The 19,712-nt window shown below is 34.7% G+C and overlaps 1 protein-coding gene across 1 annotated transcript; it reads left to right on the forward strand.

The window, feature by feature from the left end:
* Positions 1–221: 221 nt before the first annotated feature.
* On the forward strand, positions 222–18,217 carry HORMAD1 (HORMA domain containing 1; the record flags this gene model as incomplete). The annotated part of the gene is made up of 14 exons (XM_081025693.1): positions 222–278; positions 1,248–1,392; positions 2,762–2,825; positions 3,245–3,281; positions 5,093–5,113; positions 5,370–5,396; positions 6,868–6,935; positions 7,445–7,596; positions 11,809–12,068; positions 13,862–13,928; positions 14,008–14,084; positions 14,783–14,899; positions 16,792–16,863; positions 18,137–18,217. The coding sequence occupies exons 1-14, from the start codon at positions 246–248 to the stop codon at positions 18,215–18,217; spliced, it is 1,221 nt and encodes a 406-aa protein (XP_080881819.1). The 5' UTR covers positions 222–245.
* Between the last annotated feature and the right edge of the window lie 1,495 nt (positions 18,218–19,712).

A 19,712-nucleotide genomic window follows, 5' to 3' on the forward strand; every position in this document is an offset into this window, starting at 1 on the left:
TAACCCATTTATGTAAGGCTCACTAGTCAACTGGCTTAAAATTTGGACCTTCCTCAAAGGAGTGGTACAGCAAAATGACAATGTTTTTGAGATTCCGTTTTCAGTAAAGGCATCCTCTCATTTAGTCACAGAAAGTTCTTTCTGACTTTACGTGTAGTAAATTAGAATATTAGGGGTAAAAATACCTGAAGTTAAAGCGTGTGTTTGTGTCACAGGTTGAATTAAAGAAAATACTTTATCAGAAGATGGCCACTGCACAACTGAAGAGAACTTCCATGGTATGGTTTCTTGTATTTTAATATATTTTAATTTAGCTAATTTTTTGGTTTCTTGAAGTCTCAACTATTTTTATATTTGAAAGTTAGAGTCAACTATTGGAGGGTTTAGTGATATGAAGAAATGCCATGTTTTAGGAAATGAAGATTTTTGCTAAATGGTTTTGAATTAATGGAGAATTCTATTGGCTGTTTGATGCATTGCATTAAATCACTGGTTCAGATTCAATTTACATTAGTCATTAATGAATGCTGTTCTGTTGCTTTGATGAAATTATCATTCATACCAGCCCACTCCTAGCAAATGAATATCCGTGCTCCACAAAGATAAAATTATCATTTTTGCACAGATCTTGCATTAAGGATGTTATCTTTCCATGTATTATGCATTTACAAACAGTTAACCTGCGAGGGGATATTTTTAAAGATTTTTTTAAAATTAAAATTTATTGGGGTGACAATGGTTAGTAAAGTTACATAGGTTTCAAGTGTACAATTCTGTAATCTATACATCATCTATATATCACATTGTGTTCACCACCCAGAGTCAGTTCTCCTTCCATCACCCATGTATTTGATCCCCTTTACCCTCATCAACCACCCCCCTCCCCCCTTACCCTCATCTACCACCCTCCACACCCCTCCTCCATTACTAAACTACTGTCTGTGTCTATGAGTTTTTGTTTCTTTCTTTGTTTGTCTTGTTCCTTTGTTGCTTTCAGTTTTATATCCCATGTATCAGTAAAATCATAAAAAGATTCTTAAGCACTTCTTGCATATTACCTTTAGGCTGCTATCTTGGAAACACCCTCATATCTTAGAAGCCGTACTGACTTTCTGGGGATTTCTAAGCACTGTTGTTAGAAATTCTTTGGGAGAGTACCATGCTTCTGCAGAATTAGATTTACAAGTTCAGGAAGACTTTGTTTTTAGCAAATCTAAGTAAAATGTTTTAATTTCCCTTGAATTTAGAGTGCATTAATATTTCCCAGTAAGATATCAACCGAGCAGCAGTCTTTGGTGTTAGTGAAGAGGCTCCTAGCAGTTTCAGTATCCTGCATCACGTATTTGAGAGGAATTTTTCCAGAATGTGCTTATGGAACAAGATATGTAGATGGTAATGTTTATTTTAAAACTTTCAACATAGTTATTTTTACTGGCTTGCTCTAAAACTATAATTTTTGACTTAAAGATTTCGTTTTTTTAGTAACAGCTCTATTCACACACCTGACAATTCACTTATTTCAAGTGCACAATTCAGTGATTTTTAGCATAGTCAAAGATGTGCAAACATCACCACTATCCATTTTAGAATATTTTCATCACTCTAAAAGGAAACCCATACCCATGAAGTCACTCTCATTTCCCTCAACCTCCCCAGTCCTAAGCAATCACCAGCCTGCTTTCCATCTCTATGGGTTTTTCTATTCTGGACATTTTATATGAATGGAATCATACAATATGTGGCCCTTTGTGATTGGCTTCTTCCACTTAGCATCATGTTTTCAAGATTCATCCATACTGGAGCATGGATTAGTACTTCATTTTTTATTGCTGAATAATATTCCATATAGATATACACCACAGTTTATCCATTCATCAGTCGATGAACATTTGAGTTGTTTCCACTTTTTGGTCATTATAAATAATGCCACATACATGTACAAGTTTTTGTGTGGACATCTAAGTGGTTTTTAAAAAGTATATTCAATGCCTTTGAAAGCACTTAATCATAAAAATTTTTCTTCATTTTCTCAAGTATAACTTCATCTCACATTACTCTTACAATAGTGAAGTAAACAGATAAAAATATTCTATTATTTATAGCTGTTTATAGTGGTGGTGTATGTTCTTATGTGAAAATAGTCCATTTATATATACTACAATAACAACTTACTGCCCAGCACACAATATATACATAATATTATGCATGATAATGTGCGCAACTATGTGCTAGGTGAAATGCAAAGCTCTATGTTATGTGTGATATCTTCTCATTCACATTACAGACCTATGAGTTAGATATTAATCCCTAATTTTCAGATAAGGAACCCGAGACAGAGAGATCTTCTCAGTCCTTTACATGGTATTACATATTGCTTCTTTGCAGGGCTCTATCCAGTTAATTTCTTGGCCTTTTACAAGTATTTTACTAGGATAAGCGTCCATAGCAAACATTCTAAGACTTTTGGATAACAATGGCATAAAAACATTATATCTAACTTTAAGTATTCTAGCTTTTAAAAATGAAAATTTCTATCTATTGACATGCATACTAATCATTTATGATGCCATTTTGTAATAAGGATAAAAAGATTGTTTCCATTTTGTTTAATTATATTAATACTGATTACTTGGAAGTTAATTGCCATTAATAATATAATGATAATAAATACACAGCTAAAGAAAATAATCTTCATTTTAAATTTCTAGTTGTTTACTAATCTTAAGTAGCTCTATATTTATATTGTCATTTTTGTGTGTAGATCTTTGTGTCAAAATTCTGAGAGAAGATAAAAATTGTCCAGGATCTACACAGTTAGTAAAGTGGTAAGTAAAAGAATACCTAACAACAGAATATTCTTAAATCACATTTTTTTGTACCTTGGATATGTTTCAGTGTTTAACCCAGTTTTAGTGATTGCTCCTTTAACACTGGATACCATTTTTGCAGCTCTTTGGATTTTTGCATTAAAATTTTCCACATGCTCCATGTGAGCAGGCTTCATTTTCCCATTATTGTCCCCCACAAATACTAGCAGTCACACATTTTATATCTTTCCTCCATCCCTATCAACATTTTTTCTATTTCTGCCACATTGTTTTATTTTAATCTAGTTGACAAAGAGGGAGCTTTAATAAGAACATTTTATATATTATTTAGTAATGAGATAATATGGAAATTTATTACAAGAACTATTTGCTGGAAATGCACTCACTCTAAAAATGAATCCTTGATTATTTTTCAGGATGCTAGGATGCTATGATGCTTTACAGAAAAAATATGTAAGTCAGTATCTCTTCATCCTTTTTTTCCAAGTTTATATTCTACAAATGTAATATCAATGACCATACACTAAAACATTGATTTAAACTAACTTGGGCATAGGCCAGTCCAATTTACTGAAAAGTCTGAACATTTGAATATTTTAAAGACTAATATTCAGCTCACTTAAAGCCAACAGAACTAATACTTAAATTTTGCCAAGACAGTTTGGGTTAATAGTTAACACTCATTTGTATTAACAACACATATTAACGTACAAAAACTTAATTAAAAAGTCAAAATAGTTTATTCATTAGTTTCATTTGCCTTCTATAATCTTTTTTATAATAATTTAATAAATTATTTCTTCACAAGCATTCAAAAATAAATTTCCATTTAGTCTAGGTTAAATTGTCACAAATTCTGAATTAATGAAATTTCAATTAATAAGGTTTCAGTATAGAGTATACGCCTTTTTGTATGCTTAGCATATGTATATGTCAACATATATAAAGATGTTAAACAAATTGTGAAAAAAATTAATTTTATCTATGGTCACTAACCTCCCTCATTAAAGCATTAAGTATTTAATGTTCATTAAATATTGAGTACCTGTTACATGCTAGGCACATATTCTAGCATGTAAGCTAACAGTGATCAACAAGACAAAGAGAATCCCTTCTATGGGTGGAAAACAGACAATAAAACAAGTCAGATTAATTTACAATAGTGTTAAAGTGCCATTGAATTTTTAGAAAAAGTATGTGACAAATGGGGAGGTGGGGTAACTTTAGACGAGGTGGTCAGAGGAGCTACTGGAGGAGGTGACATTTAAACTGACACTTAAATGAGAAGAAACCAGCCAGGCATTCATTTTTGGGAGGGAATACTCCTAGCAGAGCAGCAAATGGGAAGAGTTGGAAAGGAGTTTGGAGAGCTCAAAGCCAGTATGATTGAAGTGCAGTGAGCAGTAGGGGTGAGTGGCATGAGATGAGCCTGGGGAGATAGGCTGGGCCAGAGCATATAGGGCCGTGTAAGTAAGGAGTTTGGGTTTTATGTTAGGTGCAAGGAAGTCCTTTGAAGGTTTTTAATAAAAATGTAACAACAGCATTTGATTTATATGTTAAATTAAAAGAAAAATCACTCTGGCTGCTATTTAAAGAATGTACTGTAAAAAAAAAAAAGAATGTACTGTAGAAGAACAAATTGGAATTAAGGAGACTTGAACTTAATTTGTTACTGCAGTACTAGTAAAAAAAAAAAAACGATGGCTTAGAACAGGATGGCAGAGGAGGAGGAGAAAAGAAAAGATTTAGGATAAGATTGGCAGTAGATCTGATTGGACCTGTTGATGGATTGGTTGTGGAGTATAAGCAAAAGATCCAAATCAAGGACGGCTCTTAGATTTTGGCAGGTTACCTGAGTGACTATTGCCTGTGAGTCTCTGTTCCTATGGTCTCCAGAGCCTCTTCCCTTTATTAAATGAGCGGGGCTCTGAACTCTGTACTTTTTCTCCTTTCAAAATCAGTTATATTGATAAGCTTTAATGTGTTCTTTCACAATATGTATTTTTCCTTATAACTGGCAGTAATCCCATTTGCTTAACTAAACGATATGAATTTCAATCTTCAGTAAATCAACTAGAAATAGATATTTTGGGAAAAAGAGACAAATATCTATTGCTTTATGTGCATCATACAAAGTCTATATGTTGCAAGATTATTTCTTTCTAGGAATAAATGTTGAAATAGGACAAAATTCTTATAATCCTTCATGAAAAAAGTATTTTACACAGTAAAAGTAAGGTTGTTTTTTTTTTGTTGTATTTCAGCTAAGGATGGTTGTGCTAGCTGTAAGTATTTTTAAATTGTATATTTATTAAAGACTGTCAAATTCAGCTTTGCTTAATTAAATAATACTAAAACCATCAATTATGTCATTTTTTTCAAACTATTGATCTGTTCAATGGAAAAAAGTAACAAATTAGTACTTGGAGGTGTCATTTTGTATTTTATTTTGCTGAGTTCGTTTAATAGTTTAGCCTAAACCTTTAGTTCTCCTTGACTAGTTAGCCTGGTATAACGCAATTATAAATTATTTTTAATTAGGTATACACCAATCCAGAAGACCCTCGGGTAAGTGTGCTTAAGTTAATAAAGAAACGCAATGCCTCTAATATCTAAAATTAACTTAAAAATTAGAATATAATATGCTTTTAATTATGCTTTCATCAATGTACTTTTACGGTTGAATCTCAGACTTTTGAGGTAAGACAGGGCTTGTATTGTTATTTTTAAACAGATTAATACACTGACTACAAGAGACATTATGTGACTGATTCTAGGCTACAAAGCCACAGACCACCAGAAATAACCTAAATCTCCTGACTTCTAGTTCTTTACAATATTCTTTTTAATTAGAATTATGAAAGGAGTTGAGTTTGAGAAAAATAAGAAACTCATCCTTAAACTTTGAATATTCATCCCAGTCCAGTCATATCCACCTGTTCATGTAACAATTAAAGTAGAGATTACAAGAACCCATAAGACAAGACACAAAGGGGGAAAATCGATTGAATCCTTACTGTTATTAGGATCTGTTCTTTGGGGCTTTCTGTGCATTATCTCATTGATTCATCACAACCTTCATGAGGTAACTACCATTATCATCTCTACTTTATAGATAAGGAAACCTAGGTACAAGGTTTTTTACCTGTGTTCACAGTGGCAGAACTAGAATTTGGATCTAAGAAGGCCAGTTCATGATCTGGGTGCTTAACCATTACACGAGGTGTTACAGTGTTTCATTCAGTCAGGGAGAAGCAGATTTTTTAAAAAGAAAGAGCTGATCCCCATTCCTATCTGAGCACTGAAATGTAAAGAAAGCAATATTAGAGCCTCAAGAGGGCTGGGAATGTCTTTTCTTTGATACTCATGCCTGCAATTAATGCTTAATATATATCCATGGCGACAAAAGAAAATCATATGGGCAAAGGCCTATGAATTAGTTGATTGTTCAGAAATTGATTGTTCAGGAAAGTGTTCGCTTATTTTCAGATGTTTTACAGTTGCATGTTTTTTCTTTCAGTAAAAGATAAACCTTGCTGATGAACTAATATTTACTGAATGCTTGGTGTGCCAGGCCCTTTATTAAGGACTCTGTATAAATTATCCCATTTGATAAGTATTCACAACCACTAATGAGATAGGTACTATTTTTATTAGCTGGGGAAACTGAGACTTAGAAAGCTTAAATGACTTGCTTGTGGTTACAGCACAGCAAGGATTTAAGCCCTGTGCTTAGTTATTTTACTAAAGTAGGAGAAGAGATATGCTTCCTTCCTTACCTGCCTGCTAAGGAGTTCCTTCTGTCTGGTATACATGATTGCAATGAGTAAGAGAATAAATCTCTCTCCAAGATTGAAGCCCCAATCCCAAACCATGGGAATTGACTATTAGGACTTGAAAGTTTCAGTGGACCAATAGGGATTAACATAGCAGAAAAAAATTGTTAAGCAAATGTTAAGAGTTCTACAAAAATAGTATATAACTACTTGGCTGCCAGTTCTGTATACCAGATATGTAACTGCAATGCTTTCTATTTAAGACAATTTCAGAATGTTACCAATTTAAATTCAAGTATACCAATAATGGACCAGTCATGGACTTCTTAAGGTATTGTTCTATAGTTTTCTTTTTTATATAGCAGATTACCATGTATTTGTATTAATACTATATAGCTAAACTTCAGGATTAATTCTGAAACTCCTCAGACATCCCCAATTAACCATCAAGGTATAGATGTATTAAATATCCTTGGAGTAGCTGCGAGCTAGTAGTCTGGCTAATTATATTCTATTTTAATTGAGAAACACAGAGTAGGAAAACTATTGTATGCTTGAGTGATTATAAATGTAACTAAAAGGCTTCATTTGTTTCCTTTAAACATCTTATATAAAATGCATATTAATTTATTTAAAATTAAGTTATTAGTTTATAATAATAATATTAAGAGTGATATAGTGATATTAAAATTTTTGTAATAATGACATTAAAACACATTTTAGGGTAGCTTTCAACTTAATGCTATAATAGAAATAAGAATCTCAAATAGTAAAATATGAAGTTATGTTATTAGAAGCTACAGGTGTCATAAAAGAAATCAATGTATGATTCTCTTCTAGTAAAAACCAAAGCAGTGAATCTAGTATGTCATCTTCTGACACCAAGAAAGCAAGTATTCTCCTCATTCGCAAGATTTATGTTCTAATGCAAAATCTAGGACCTTTACCTAATGATGTTTGTTTGACCATGAAACTTTTTTACTACGATGAAGGTACTATTTGCAATTCATTCTGTTTCACTTGTGTGTATGTTTTATTACCATTGAAACAATTGATTTCTATACCAAATGTATTTAAGAACCTAAATTGTTATATATATTTCTTATTATTATTTCAGGTGTGCAAAACTACATAGTGATTAGACAATTCCACACCTCACAGAGTGATAAGCCCAACAGGTCTACTACCCATCTGACACCATATAGAGCTATTACAATACCATTGATTATATTCCCTATGCCATACTTTATATCCTGTGACTATATATTTTTTAATTATAGTTGACATTCAGTATTATATCATATTAGTTTCAGGTGTACAGCATAGTGGTTAGGCATTTATGTAATTTATGAAGTGATCCCTCTGCTAAGTCTAGAACTCATCTGACACTATATGTAGTTTTTAACCACATTATTGATTATATTCTCCATATGGTATTTTATATCCCTGTGACTATTTTGTTTGTAACTGCCAATTTGTACTTCCTAATTCCTTCCTAATTCTGAAACTCCTCAGACATCCCCAATTAACCCATCTTTCTCACCCATCCCCCCAAAACCCTCCCATCTAGCAACCGTCAGTTTGTTCTCTGTATCTATGAGTCTATTTCTGTTTTGTTTGTTCATTTATTCTGTTCTTTAGATTCCACATATAACTGAGATCATATGGTATTTGTCTTTCTCAGTCTGACTTATTTCACTAGGTCCATCCACGTTGTTGCAAATGTTAAGATTTCATTCTTTTTTATGACAGAGTAATACTCTATTGTATAAATGTACCACAATTTCTTTATCCATTCTTCTTACTGATGGGCATTTTGGTTTTTTTCCATGTCTTGGCTATTGTGAATAGCGCTGCAGTAAACGTAGGGGTGCATACATCTTTTTGAATTAGTGTTTTGAGTTTCTTTGGATAAACACCCAGAAGTGGATAAACACCCATAAGGTAGTTCTATGTTTAATTTTGGGGAGGAACTTCCATTCTGTTTTCCATAGTGGCTGCACCAATTTGCAGTGCTACCAATAGTACCTGAGAGTTCCCTTTTCTCCACATCCTCGCCAACATTTGTTGTATGTTGAGTTATACATATATTTTGAAATTATATAATTTACATTTAATATCGGTATTTGAAAACGATTTGAAAGAATGGGCTTTAAAATATACACAAACATCTCCAGTGATATGAACCTATCCATGAGAGGTACAGTCTCACTTATATTTAAAGAAATGAAACAGTGAGATACTATTTTTCACTTACCAGATCGGTAAAACTTGTAAACCCGGATGTTATTGACTAGGGTACAGGGGTGGGGAAAGGAGGCACTTTTATACACTTGTAAGTGTATGGGTGTAGGTGCAACATTTTTAGAGGACAGTTTGGCAGTATCAAAATGTTAAATCCAGATTCTCTTTAATCCAGAAAGTCTATAGCGAGAAAGAATCTTGGGACTATACTAACACAAATATGTGAGGTTATATGTACATAAGGATTTTCATTATAGCATTGGTTAAAATAGGAACAAACTGGAAAGAGCCTTGAGTGTCCTTCATTGGAGGATTGAGTAAATAAATTATGGTGCATCTATATAATAGAATACTATGCAAGCTGTTAAAAAGAATGTGCTGATAAGTTATCCAAGAAATATTAAAACATTTAAAAAAGATGTTAAAAACACATAGGTACAGAACAATATGATCTCATTCATGTTTTTTAAGGACCTATATATAAAAATTACATATTTTACAAGCACAATGTCTTCTAGGAGAACATAACAGCTAACAATTACTGAATACTTACTATGTGCCAGTTCTGTTCTGAGCATTTTACACAATTGAATTTATTTATACTCACAATGACCCTAATGTGGTACCATATTTCCCCGAAAATAAGACCGGGTCTTATATTACTTTTTGCTCCAAAAGACCCATTAGGGCTTATTTTCAGGGGATGTCTTATTTTTTCGTGTACAACCATCTACATTTGTTCATGTACAACAATCTGCATTTATTCATGTACAACAATCTATATTCATTTATTCATGTACAAAAATCTACAATTATTCAAATACAGTCATGTCATCTTCTTCTGGAACATGGTCATAACTCTTCAAACCCCGAATTCCAGCTTGAATTTCTTGCGACGCCATTTCCTGTAGAACCATTGGCCCCAATCTCTCATGTCCAGCAATAGAGCTCTCCTCAAATGAGCCCTTCTTGTCGATGTAGCCTCCCCGTAGTGCATTGGCAACACGGCTGTCAGTGATTTTATCCCATGAATTCTTCACCCACGTCACGACCTCTTGCAGGCCAGGCTTCACCAAGTTTCCACGCTGATTTCTCTCCTTTCTATTTACAGTGGAGTCATTGATTTCCATGCGCCAATCCTCCTTGAATGCCTTGTTCATTGCAATATCAAGAGTCTGGAGATAGGCAGTCCTTCCTGCAGAATCATTATTTGACCTATTCTTCTCTCTGCAAGGAAGTTCATGTCTTTAGTGCAGTGCGTGCTGGCTGAATCCCAGACTAGCAGACCTCTTTGGCCACCTCACAAAACAAGTGGCAGCATTAAATTGACCTACTTCTTTATAACTCCTTGTTTGCACCTGGCTTTTCGGTTTCAAGAACATAAATGCCTGAAACACGTTCAACCTTATCTTTCTTGCCTTTAGTGATGATTAGAAGTGAGGCTTTCTTTCCATCCAGACGAATTGCCAAAATACAGGTAACATGTGCACTTTTGTAACCAGTGGAAGGAATGTAGATTGACGAGGCAGCCCTCTATCATTTGTCGTTTGAGATCCTTGGCCCAGAAACACTGCAGTTTCATCCGTAGCAATCCTGTTGGAGAGTTGGTGTTTAGAAAAGTCGATGCCATCGACAAAGGACTTGAATAAAAGTGCACGTTTAACAATAACTTCAACATCTTCCAGCTTGAACAGTGTTGTCGATCTTAGAGGCTGTTCATATCGCTAAAGGAAGCCGTCCAGCCAGTGTTGTGATGCTTTGAATTCTTCTGGGGATATTTCTAACTGTGGTGCCATTGCCTTTGCTCTCCTGTCAGCAATCCATTCACAAATGATGCCTTCCAGCTCAGGAAATAATGGTTGCCGACTGATCCACACTTGTGCTTCTTAACATTTCCCTCATCCACTTGTTGACTGAGGTTACTGTACTCTGCTCGCCATTTTCAGACCATTCAGAGATCCAACTTCTCTTTGCAGAAAGCCGTAAGATTCTTGCCCCGGGAATCCTGCACGATTCCTTTCTTGTACTCGATGGAATAGCTCTTTCTTTTTGCACTCATCTTGTCTGGGGGTCAAAATTTTAATCTCTTTAAATCAAGTGTTAATTGAAGACTTATGAGACAGGCGTGGCAAAAAAATGATGACAGTTAAGAATGATGGTCCACACATAAAAGCAACGAAAAATTGCAGGCATCAAAATTCAGAAAACATTTCTTTATTTCACACAAGTGCATTAAGTACGTCCCTTACAACACATGGCATATTGAATTATGAAGATTCATGTTAGACACAACCATGTCCATTGGTTATCAAGTGTGCACATTATTCGTGCGTTGTGTCTGTACTCCGATTGGTCATACAGCAGTAAGTCTTGAGTTCATCTGTTTACCTCTCATCCAAAGGCTCCCACTTGGGTATTTACAAATAATTATAACTTACATTATCATCTATTTTACGTATTGATGTCAATAATAGTATTTATTTATATTTAATTATATGTTAGCATTATTATTTTATAATTGAATATGTCCGTCGTATGTTGCAACAGACATACTAAATGCATCTGTCTGGCTGATGATCTTAACTTGGGTTCATTTTTGTGGTAGGGCTTATATTACACGCATCCTGAAAAATCATGCTAGGGCTTATTTTCCGGTTAGGTCTTATTTTCGGGCAAATACGGTAGGCGGGATTATTTTCCCCATTTGACAGATCAGGAAACCGAATTAAGGCTGATCAATAATTTCCTCAAGGTCACACAGCCAGTCAAGTGAAGAGAAAGAAAAGGTTACCTTTAGGGAATAAAACAAGAACTTGGAGATGGTAGGAGAGTGATTTTTCCTTTTTTATCGTATGCCGTTTCAGAAGTACTAGTGGAATTTCTTCAATCTGCATATATTTTTATAATAATATTTTCTTTAATTTCATGAAAAGCGCAGTTTATACTTAACTCTTTTGCAGTCACACCTGCAGATTACCAGCCTCCTGGTTTTAAGGATGGTGATTGTGAAGGAGTGATATTTGATGGGGAGCCTATGTACTTAAATGTGGGAGAAGTCCCAACTCCTTTTCACACCTTCAAAGTAAAAGTGACTACTGAGAAAGAACGAATGGAAAATATTGATTCATCTGTATTATCACCAAAACGATTAAAAACACCACTTCAGAAAATTCTAGTGGACAAAGATGAGGCAGAATATGAAAAGGAGCAGTATATAAATGTAAGTATATTTAAAGAAATATAAAGTCCAGTAGTAATAAATGTTTGACTCAATTTTGAGGACTTTCTTCACAGCTCTCATTAATACCTGTATAAATACTGTCTCATAACCATAAACTCAAGATTGGAAGGGACGTTGAAGGTATAGGCTGATTTTAAAGAACAAATGATAACAAAATACAATTTTCTCAAAACGCATGATGGTTGTGAGAACCCTTAGATCCTACGGTTGTTAGAGGGCACTGAACTAGACATGTCCAACAAATCTGGAATTTCCATACAGATGTTAGCGTATGCTCTGAAGATGCCGCAACCCAGTTTAAAACGTCAGTTTCAGAGGTTTTTATCTGGGTGCAAACAACATTATTCTCAGAAATTTAAAAGCGCAAACTACTGTGAATGAAGCAGGGAATGGTCGTGGAGACCGAGCCACTGTCCAGGTCACCACCTGACCTGCCCTCATAGTGGACTCTGCAGAGACCCCTTGGTCTGCAGCATAGTTTGAAAACCTACTCCAGTCCCCCAGCTAATGCTAGAACCCTTTTTACAACACCCCTACTAACTGTGCTTGAACTTCTTCAGGGCCTGGACAGTCAGTTCTGGAAGGCGAACTGTGCCTACCACTTAGATTTACAAGTGTGCATTCTCAGTATTGGTTGAATGAATGGATGAATGTAAGTATAAAGCTTTTGTTGTTTACTCCCGGAAAATCTTTCATCATTAACATGATTGTTCCTTAATCTCATCTTTGTTTTATCTCATTTCATTCTAAATGATGACCACAGTACACATATAGAGAGAGACTGACAATTTTGATTGAGGCTCTGTGGCTACACCCTTACAAAGAGAGAATTCAATTTCGACCAATACAGTCAAAAAAGAAATCTTTTTCCTAAAACCTAAACTCCAGTCTTGCTTTATAAACAAATATGTCTGGGATTTATGTAGCATTCTCATATTTAAAGATCTTTGACACATCACAAGAGAATACTAATTATAAAGTAGACATTAGGGACCGGCCTGGTGGCTCAGGCAGTTGGAGCTCCGTGCTCCTAACGCTGAAGGCTGCCGGTTCGATTCCCACATGGGCCAGTGGGCTCTCAACCACAAGGTTGCCAGTTCAACTCCTGCAAGGGATAGTGGGCTACGCCCCCTGCAACTAACAATGGCAACTGGACCTGGAGCTGAGCTGCGCCCTCCACAACTAAGAAGGACAACAACTTGACTTGGAAAAAAGTCCTGGAAGTACACACTGTTCCCCAATAAAGTCCTGTTCCCCTTCCCCAATAAAATCTTTTAATAAATAAATAAAACAAAGTAGACATTAAATCTGTTGCTATTTCTACCATACCACAAGTGAGTTTATCCTTCGCTAACTCCCTGAAGAGGGCTGGGACATATTAAGAGCGTACGCTAACATCTGTATGGACATTCCAGAGTGAAGTGGCGGCTTGTTGTGTGAACGTGTCTAATTCAGTGCCCTCTAACAACAGTAGGAGCTAAGGGTTCTTACAACCATCATGCATTTTGAGAAAGTTGTATATTTTTATCATTTGTCCTTAAAGCCATCCTCCAAAGTAAAGCAATGTAGTATTTTATACTTTGGGTAAATAAATTGACTTGTTATTGTGATTATAGAACCATTTTATTTCTAGCAAGCATAAGGTAGTTTGTAGTGTTATGTCATATTTAGCCTTCATAGAAAACAAATTTTGTTCATAAATATTTTTACCAAATTGTTTTAGGGTTTTTTTTGAAATGTATCCATTATTGGTTTTTCATGTAATTACGTAGGGTGATTCTGACATTGAAACTAAAATGGAAGAGCAGGAAAAAAAGTCTGGATCTTCTGAACTTGAAGGTGAGAAGTTAATGAAAATGTAGATTAATTCACTTCCCATTCAGTTTTATACTATTTTAACTCTTTTTTTAAATTTCAGAACCAAGTTTAGTTTGTGAGGAAGATGAAATTATGAATTGTAAAGAAAGTCTAGATCTTTCAAGTTCTCATTCTCAGGTATAAACTTGATAGTTCCATCTTACTTTTAACTTGTTGTTTTCAAAAAAACTGTTGCTTGCATGGTTAGTTATTTCTCCGATTTTATTATTATATTCTAGGTCTTTTAGAAGAAAATTAGGTAGTAAGAATGCTTATTAACAAAATCTGGGAATTATATGTTGGAAAGTTTTAAGTATATTATTGGTAGATTTGCTTAGTAATAAATCTGAATACTGTTCATGGAATCTGTGTATTTCAGAGCTAGATAGTCTATCTTCAGCAATTATTTATTCCACCACCCTTTGTATTTACAATTTGGTTGCTTTGGAGCAGAACATGTTTAATTTGTTTTCCATAGACAGTACAATCTTGAAGTGACATTTAGATCAAATGAACTTGAAAATAATGGGATAGATGATTGTTCCCCTTTGCACAGCCCCTTTCCCCAGTGGGGGTGGACAAAAGTTTTTATCTTCTGGAAGAGCAGTACCTGACGATCACTTGGGGCTTTCTCAGTTTAGTGAACGATCAGCTGTGTAGTGTCAGTTTCACTGTCTTTAGCTTTGTGCTTTCTTGTGACAACCAACTCAAAATTATCGGTTTCATTAAATCAACATAACAAGACCCTAAATGTGATGTGATTGAATTTTTGAACTCCATGATTGTGTTATGAGAAGCTTCTATTATGTGGTTTTGTTTAATTATTTCTTTTCTAGGTTGAGCACTTAGTCAATAAAACACTTGAACTTGGTGTGTCTGAAGTCAGTAAAACTTCTGAACTTGATGTGTCTGAAAGCAAAACAAGAAGTGGGAAAATCTTTCAGAATAAAACGGTAAGTGACTCTTTAGATTTGTTTTCCATTCCAACCTTGTAATTTTTCCCCATACGTGAGTTTGTTTTGCTTAATTAACACTTCATGTATTAGACCAATATTTAATAAGCGCCTACTATGTGTCAGGTGTTTTACTAGGTGCTGGAGACATAACATGAATAACACACAGTTGCTGTTCTTAGCTAAAAATTTAGTAATCGGAGGTCACTAAGCAGTGACAAGGGGCTATGATAGCAATCTTAATAGACTGCATCAAGGCACAAAGGAAAGACTGGTTAATCTTACTGAAGGTACATTAGAGTGGGGAATCCAGAAAAGGCTTTGAGAAGTGACACCTCTAGACTACCAAGGAAATGTCAAAATGTTTCCATGTTCTATCCTGTAAATGGATTATCTTGTTAACAAGACATTAAAAATGAGTGTTTTGTATATATCTTGCATAAAATGAATCTCATGTTCTTAAGCAAAAAAAAAAACCACACACACACACACACTGCCTTATTTCAGTTTTTGGTATGAACTGTACTAAATAGAAATTTGTATTTTATTTTAGACCTTTAAGTTACTCTCAAAGGTTTGGAGGTAAAGAAAAAGCATTCTGTAAAATATTCAAAACATTATAACCAAGGCTAGGAAACAAACAGCATACTAACAGTGGTGGGCTGGAGCGTTTCTTCCCAAGTCCTCATTCAGTGACATGCTGGCACCTGGGAACTGGAGGTATTCACCGCATGGAAATCAGCAAATGCCTCAACTCCCAGAGAACCAGTTGTCAAACATTTAACAAGTCACCGCTGATTATAGAGCCATTTTCAGGTGTCCCTCCGAACCCCCCACATTCTTAATGGAAGTTAGAAATGGCAGAAGGCAGCATTCAAACTAGTATGCTGATGAAAGCAAGAGATAAAATAATTTCAAAAATTAGTATCTCTAAGCAGCAAAATATTCTTTCTAGGCAGCTTCTCTTTAGGATGAGTATCCTGTACTAGGATATAGGGAGAAGAGCAAGCATTAAAAAATGATTAGGCAAGATTTCCTTCTAATGGAACATTAGGATGCTTTGGGAACATAAATTCACTTCTGAAATTGCCTGTGTTTTTGGATATGATTTCTTTGCCAAAGTACCCTAATTTTGAGAATCATGACTGAATTATGGTTAGGAAAGGGCAAGAAATGAAAATATTCAATAATACATACTAAGGAAGTTATTGAAGAGTACATTTGAAGTATCAGAAGATAAATACGTCCTTTTAGACAGTAGTAGTAGGACAGCTAATAATTTGTCATCATCCAATATTCATTTTAAAAACCTGAATATAGAGCATTATTCACAATAGCCAAAAGGTGGAAAAAACCTAAATGTCTACCAACAGATGAATGGATAAACAAAATGTGGTCTATCCACACAATAGACTATTTATTAGGCCATAAAAAGAAATGAAGTACCAATCCTACAATGCTACAACTTGGATTAACCTTGGAAACATCATGCTAGTGAAAAGAAGCCGGTCACAAAAGCCCATATATTATATGACTCCATTCATGTGAAAGTCCAGAATAGGGATTTCTATAGAGATATGAAATTGTAGGGCTGGTGGGAGAATGGAGAAATAGAGAAGTGATAGCTCTAAGGGTCCAGGGTTTCTTTTTAGAGTGATTGAAAGTGTTCTAAAATTGACTGATGGTGGTTGCCCATCTCTGTGAATATACTTGAAAATCATTGAATTGTACACTTTTAAATAGCGAATTGTATGGTATATGAATTACATCTCAGTAAAGCTGTTTTTTTTTTAAAAAAAACTTCATGTAGTTACCCATGGTTAAACATCATTGGTTAAAATTGGTTGGTCTTTGAGAAATAACCAATTAGTAATTATTCTATCTTTGTGGAGGCTAATGGAAATCAACCAGTAAAGTCTTCTAAAGACAAGTGGAAGAGAAATGAACTCAAATCTGTGAAAACAGTAAGTCTCATGATAATATATAGGTTGAATAAAATGGCAAGTATTAGAATATCATTATTATAGATTAAATTTAAGATGATAAATATGATAATATCCCTGGATATACCTCAGAGCTTTTATATCCAAATCTTTTAAAAATATTTGGTTCCAAAAAATCTGACTCTGAAATAAGATGTGCTATGTTGGTTTATTAATTTTTTCCATGTAAATATTTAATGTGTAATTCTGTGAATGATTTGAAGTAGTTGAAGGAATTTATAAAATAAATAAAAATCAGTGTCAGGAAACCGGGAATAGAATGACAAAATGAGAGTACAAGAATATTCAGCCCCTTTTATTTATGTAGAGCTAAAATTGGGCCACAAATTTGAACTGAGCTTTCTGCAGACAAAACAGAAGTAGAAAGAGACGTTACCAAAACAACGTGTTCCTTAAAAATACAGCATTTCCTCCTAGTACCTTAGAAAAAAATTTTTCCTCACCTAAATCCTATAATAATTGTTTTCTATTTGGAAACTTACTTTACTAAATCAGATAATGTGTAAGACTATTTTTAAAAATCAAATGTTAAAAGGGTAATCTCAAAAATATAGTTGACTAATACTATTATCATTTTACGTATCTTAAAAAGAGAATGGAGTAACCTGCCATTTAATTAATGTACTAGGTTCTTTTCATTTTTCCCAATGTAGTAAGCCTTGATTTTTTTTTCAGCAAAATCATAATCAAGTTTGTATTCTTAGTGATTTTTTTCCCCAGAAGAATCAAAGTTCAGTAACTCATGGAATCTTGTGAGGAATTTTCCTACTTCGTCACCCTTTTCATGCAAAAGTGTACATTGAATGTCTACTAGTAGGCACTGCTCGGGAGCAGGATACAAAAACAAAACATGATTTAAATCTTACATTGTGCCAGGTAGAATGTTTCTCAATTTGCATCTGGTTTTTAAATCGTTTTTCTCCTTTCATCCCCCCAAAATATTTTACTATTTTGAGGGCATAACGTTAAATCTGTCTACTCCAACAACTCTAATGAGGACCTTACACTTTGCAAGTGTATACTTTCTGCGGCCCTGAGAAGATATAAATATGTCAGTAATAAAATTTACCGTACTTTTCAAGAACCCAGGTAACCTATCTTAGTAGAAAAATAGGTATGCTAGGTATAATTTAAAGAAAGAAAGAAAGAAACCTCAGAGACATGAAAAAGATCTAAAGTTAAAGACATTTAAACTGGAAATTACCTATTCTTAGTAGTTGTTTTCTTTTAACAGGTCCGTCCTCACTTTGATTCTCCCAGTCAAGAGTCAGTGCCAAAAAGAAGAAAGTTTAGTGAACCAAAGGAACATACATAAAAATTATTTTTCTTCTTCATGTTTGCACAGTTCATTGCAACATTTAAAGGAAGCTATATTACTGTTTTAAGGTGTGTTTGCCCTACCTCTGAAAACTTAGATGTAGTTATGCAGTTAGTGATAAAATTGAATTCTTAGCTGACTTACGACGTTGTGATCCTGAACGTTACCTGAGACAAATCCAAGAGAACTTTTGAATAAAATCAAAAGCACCAGTGTCATAATTATCTACTCAATATTGATCTATCTTCCATTTTGGTGGATACTTCCTTTAAAAAATATATTAATTTTTAAGGCCTTCTAAAGCCATTTTGAAACAATGTTTATTTTGGTGTTAAATTTTGGAAGGAATTCATTTTTTACTTATGTTAAAACTATACCAATTAACTAGCTGTGTTTGCAATTGTTATTAAAACAGTGTTCTTCAGTACTTTGATACAGTGTATTAACAGTATGTAGTGTACAATTAAACATATATGCTTTACCTTTTTTAAAACATTTTTTACTATAAGACGAAATGATGACTAAGATTGTGAAAGTGGCATTTTGGGGAGCATAAATAAAATATTATCCAGCATCTAAACTCTTTCATGGCTTCTAATTTTTATTTAATTAGCAGAAAATATTTAGGCACTAATTTTGAAATCATTTTGGTAGATGTTACTTTGCAAGAGTAGAACTGTCATGCAGGGTGTCATGCGGAGTCTCTAGTGCCGCTCCCCACATAAGAACACAGGACACAGTGAGGCCAAACACCCACGGAGCCATAGATAGGGGAGTCATACCACTATAGTCTCACTGGAGGCTGGGTTCACACGACGATGGGCGACCTAGTGTCCGCTTTTCTGCCAACCGACCGACTCCCTATTTGCTAGCTCAGCCACCATCTACTTGCTAGCCCCCATTTTTCTGCTAGTGTAGCCACGGCAGTTATATTAGTGGCCAATGGCTCACTGGTTACAGTTGACAGCCAACTAGCCACAGCTGATGGCCATCCAATCACAGCTGATGGCCATTTACTACCCGAGTGAGCACCTTTCCAGTGAGGGCGAGAGCCTGGAAACTGCACTCCTGGTTCTGTCCCCACAAGAACTTTTGAGTGAAAGATGTGCTTCTGCTGAGAAACCTGGGACCTGGTTCCAACTTTGACTGTTTCCTTTGCTTTAAAAAAGCAAGACTTAAAACTTGCGCTGTTTGCCTTTTGAGGTTTCAGTAACCACGTTCTAAAAACATACATTATCCATGAGTTTGCCAGAACAGGCGCTAATAGAGAATGTCGGTATGTATGCGATGGTAGAAATGCATACCGTTTAACGTAAACCAAATAAACATCCACAGACTGACCCAGATCGGGTTTTTCTGGAACAGGAAAGTTAGGAATAAGCTAATTGTCGCAAACAACCAATTTAAAAATGTTTATTCTTTTTCAATTACAGCTGACACTCAATGTTATTTTATATTAGCTTCAGGTGTACAGCATAGTTAGACATTTATA

Source organism: Rhinolophus hipposideros, assembly GCF_964194185.1.
Source record: "Rhinolophus hipposideros genome assembly, chromosome: 19".
Taxonomy (NCBI): Eukaryota; Metazoa; Chordata; class Mammalia; order Chiroptera; family Rhinolophidae; genus Rhinolophus; species Rhinolophus hipposideros.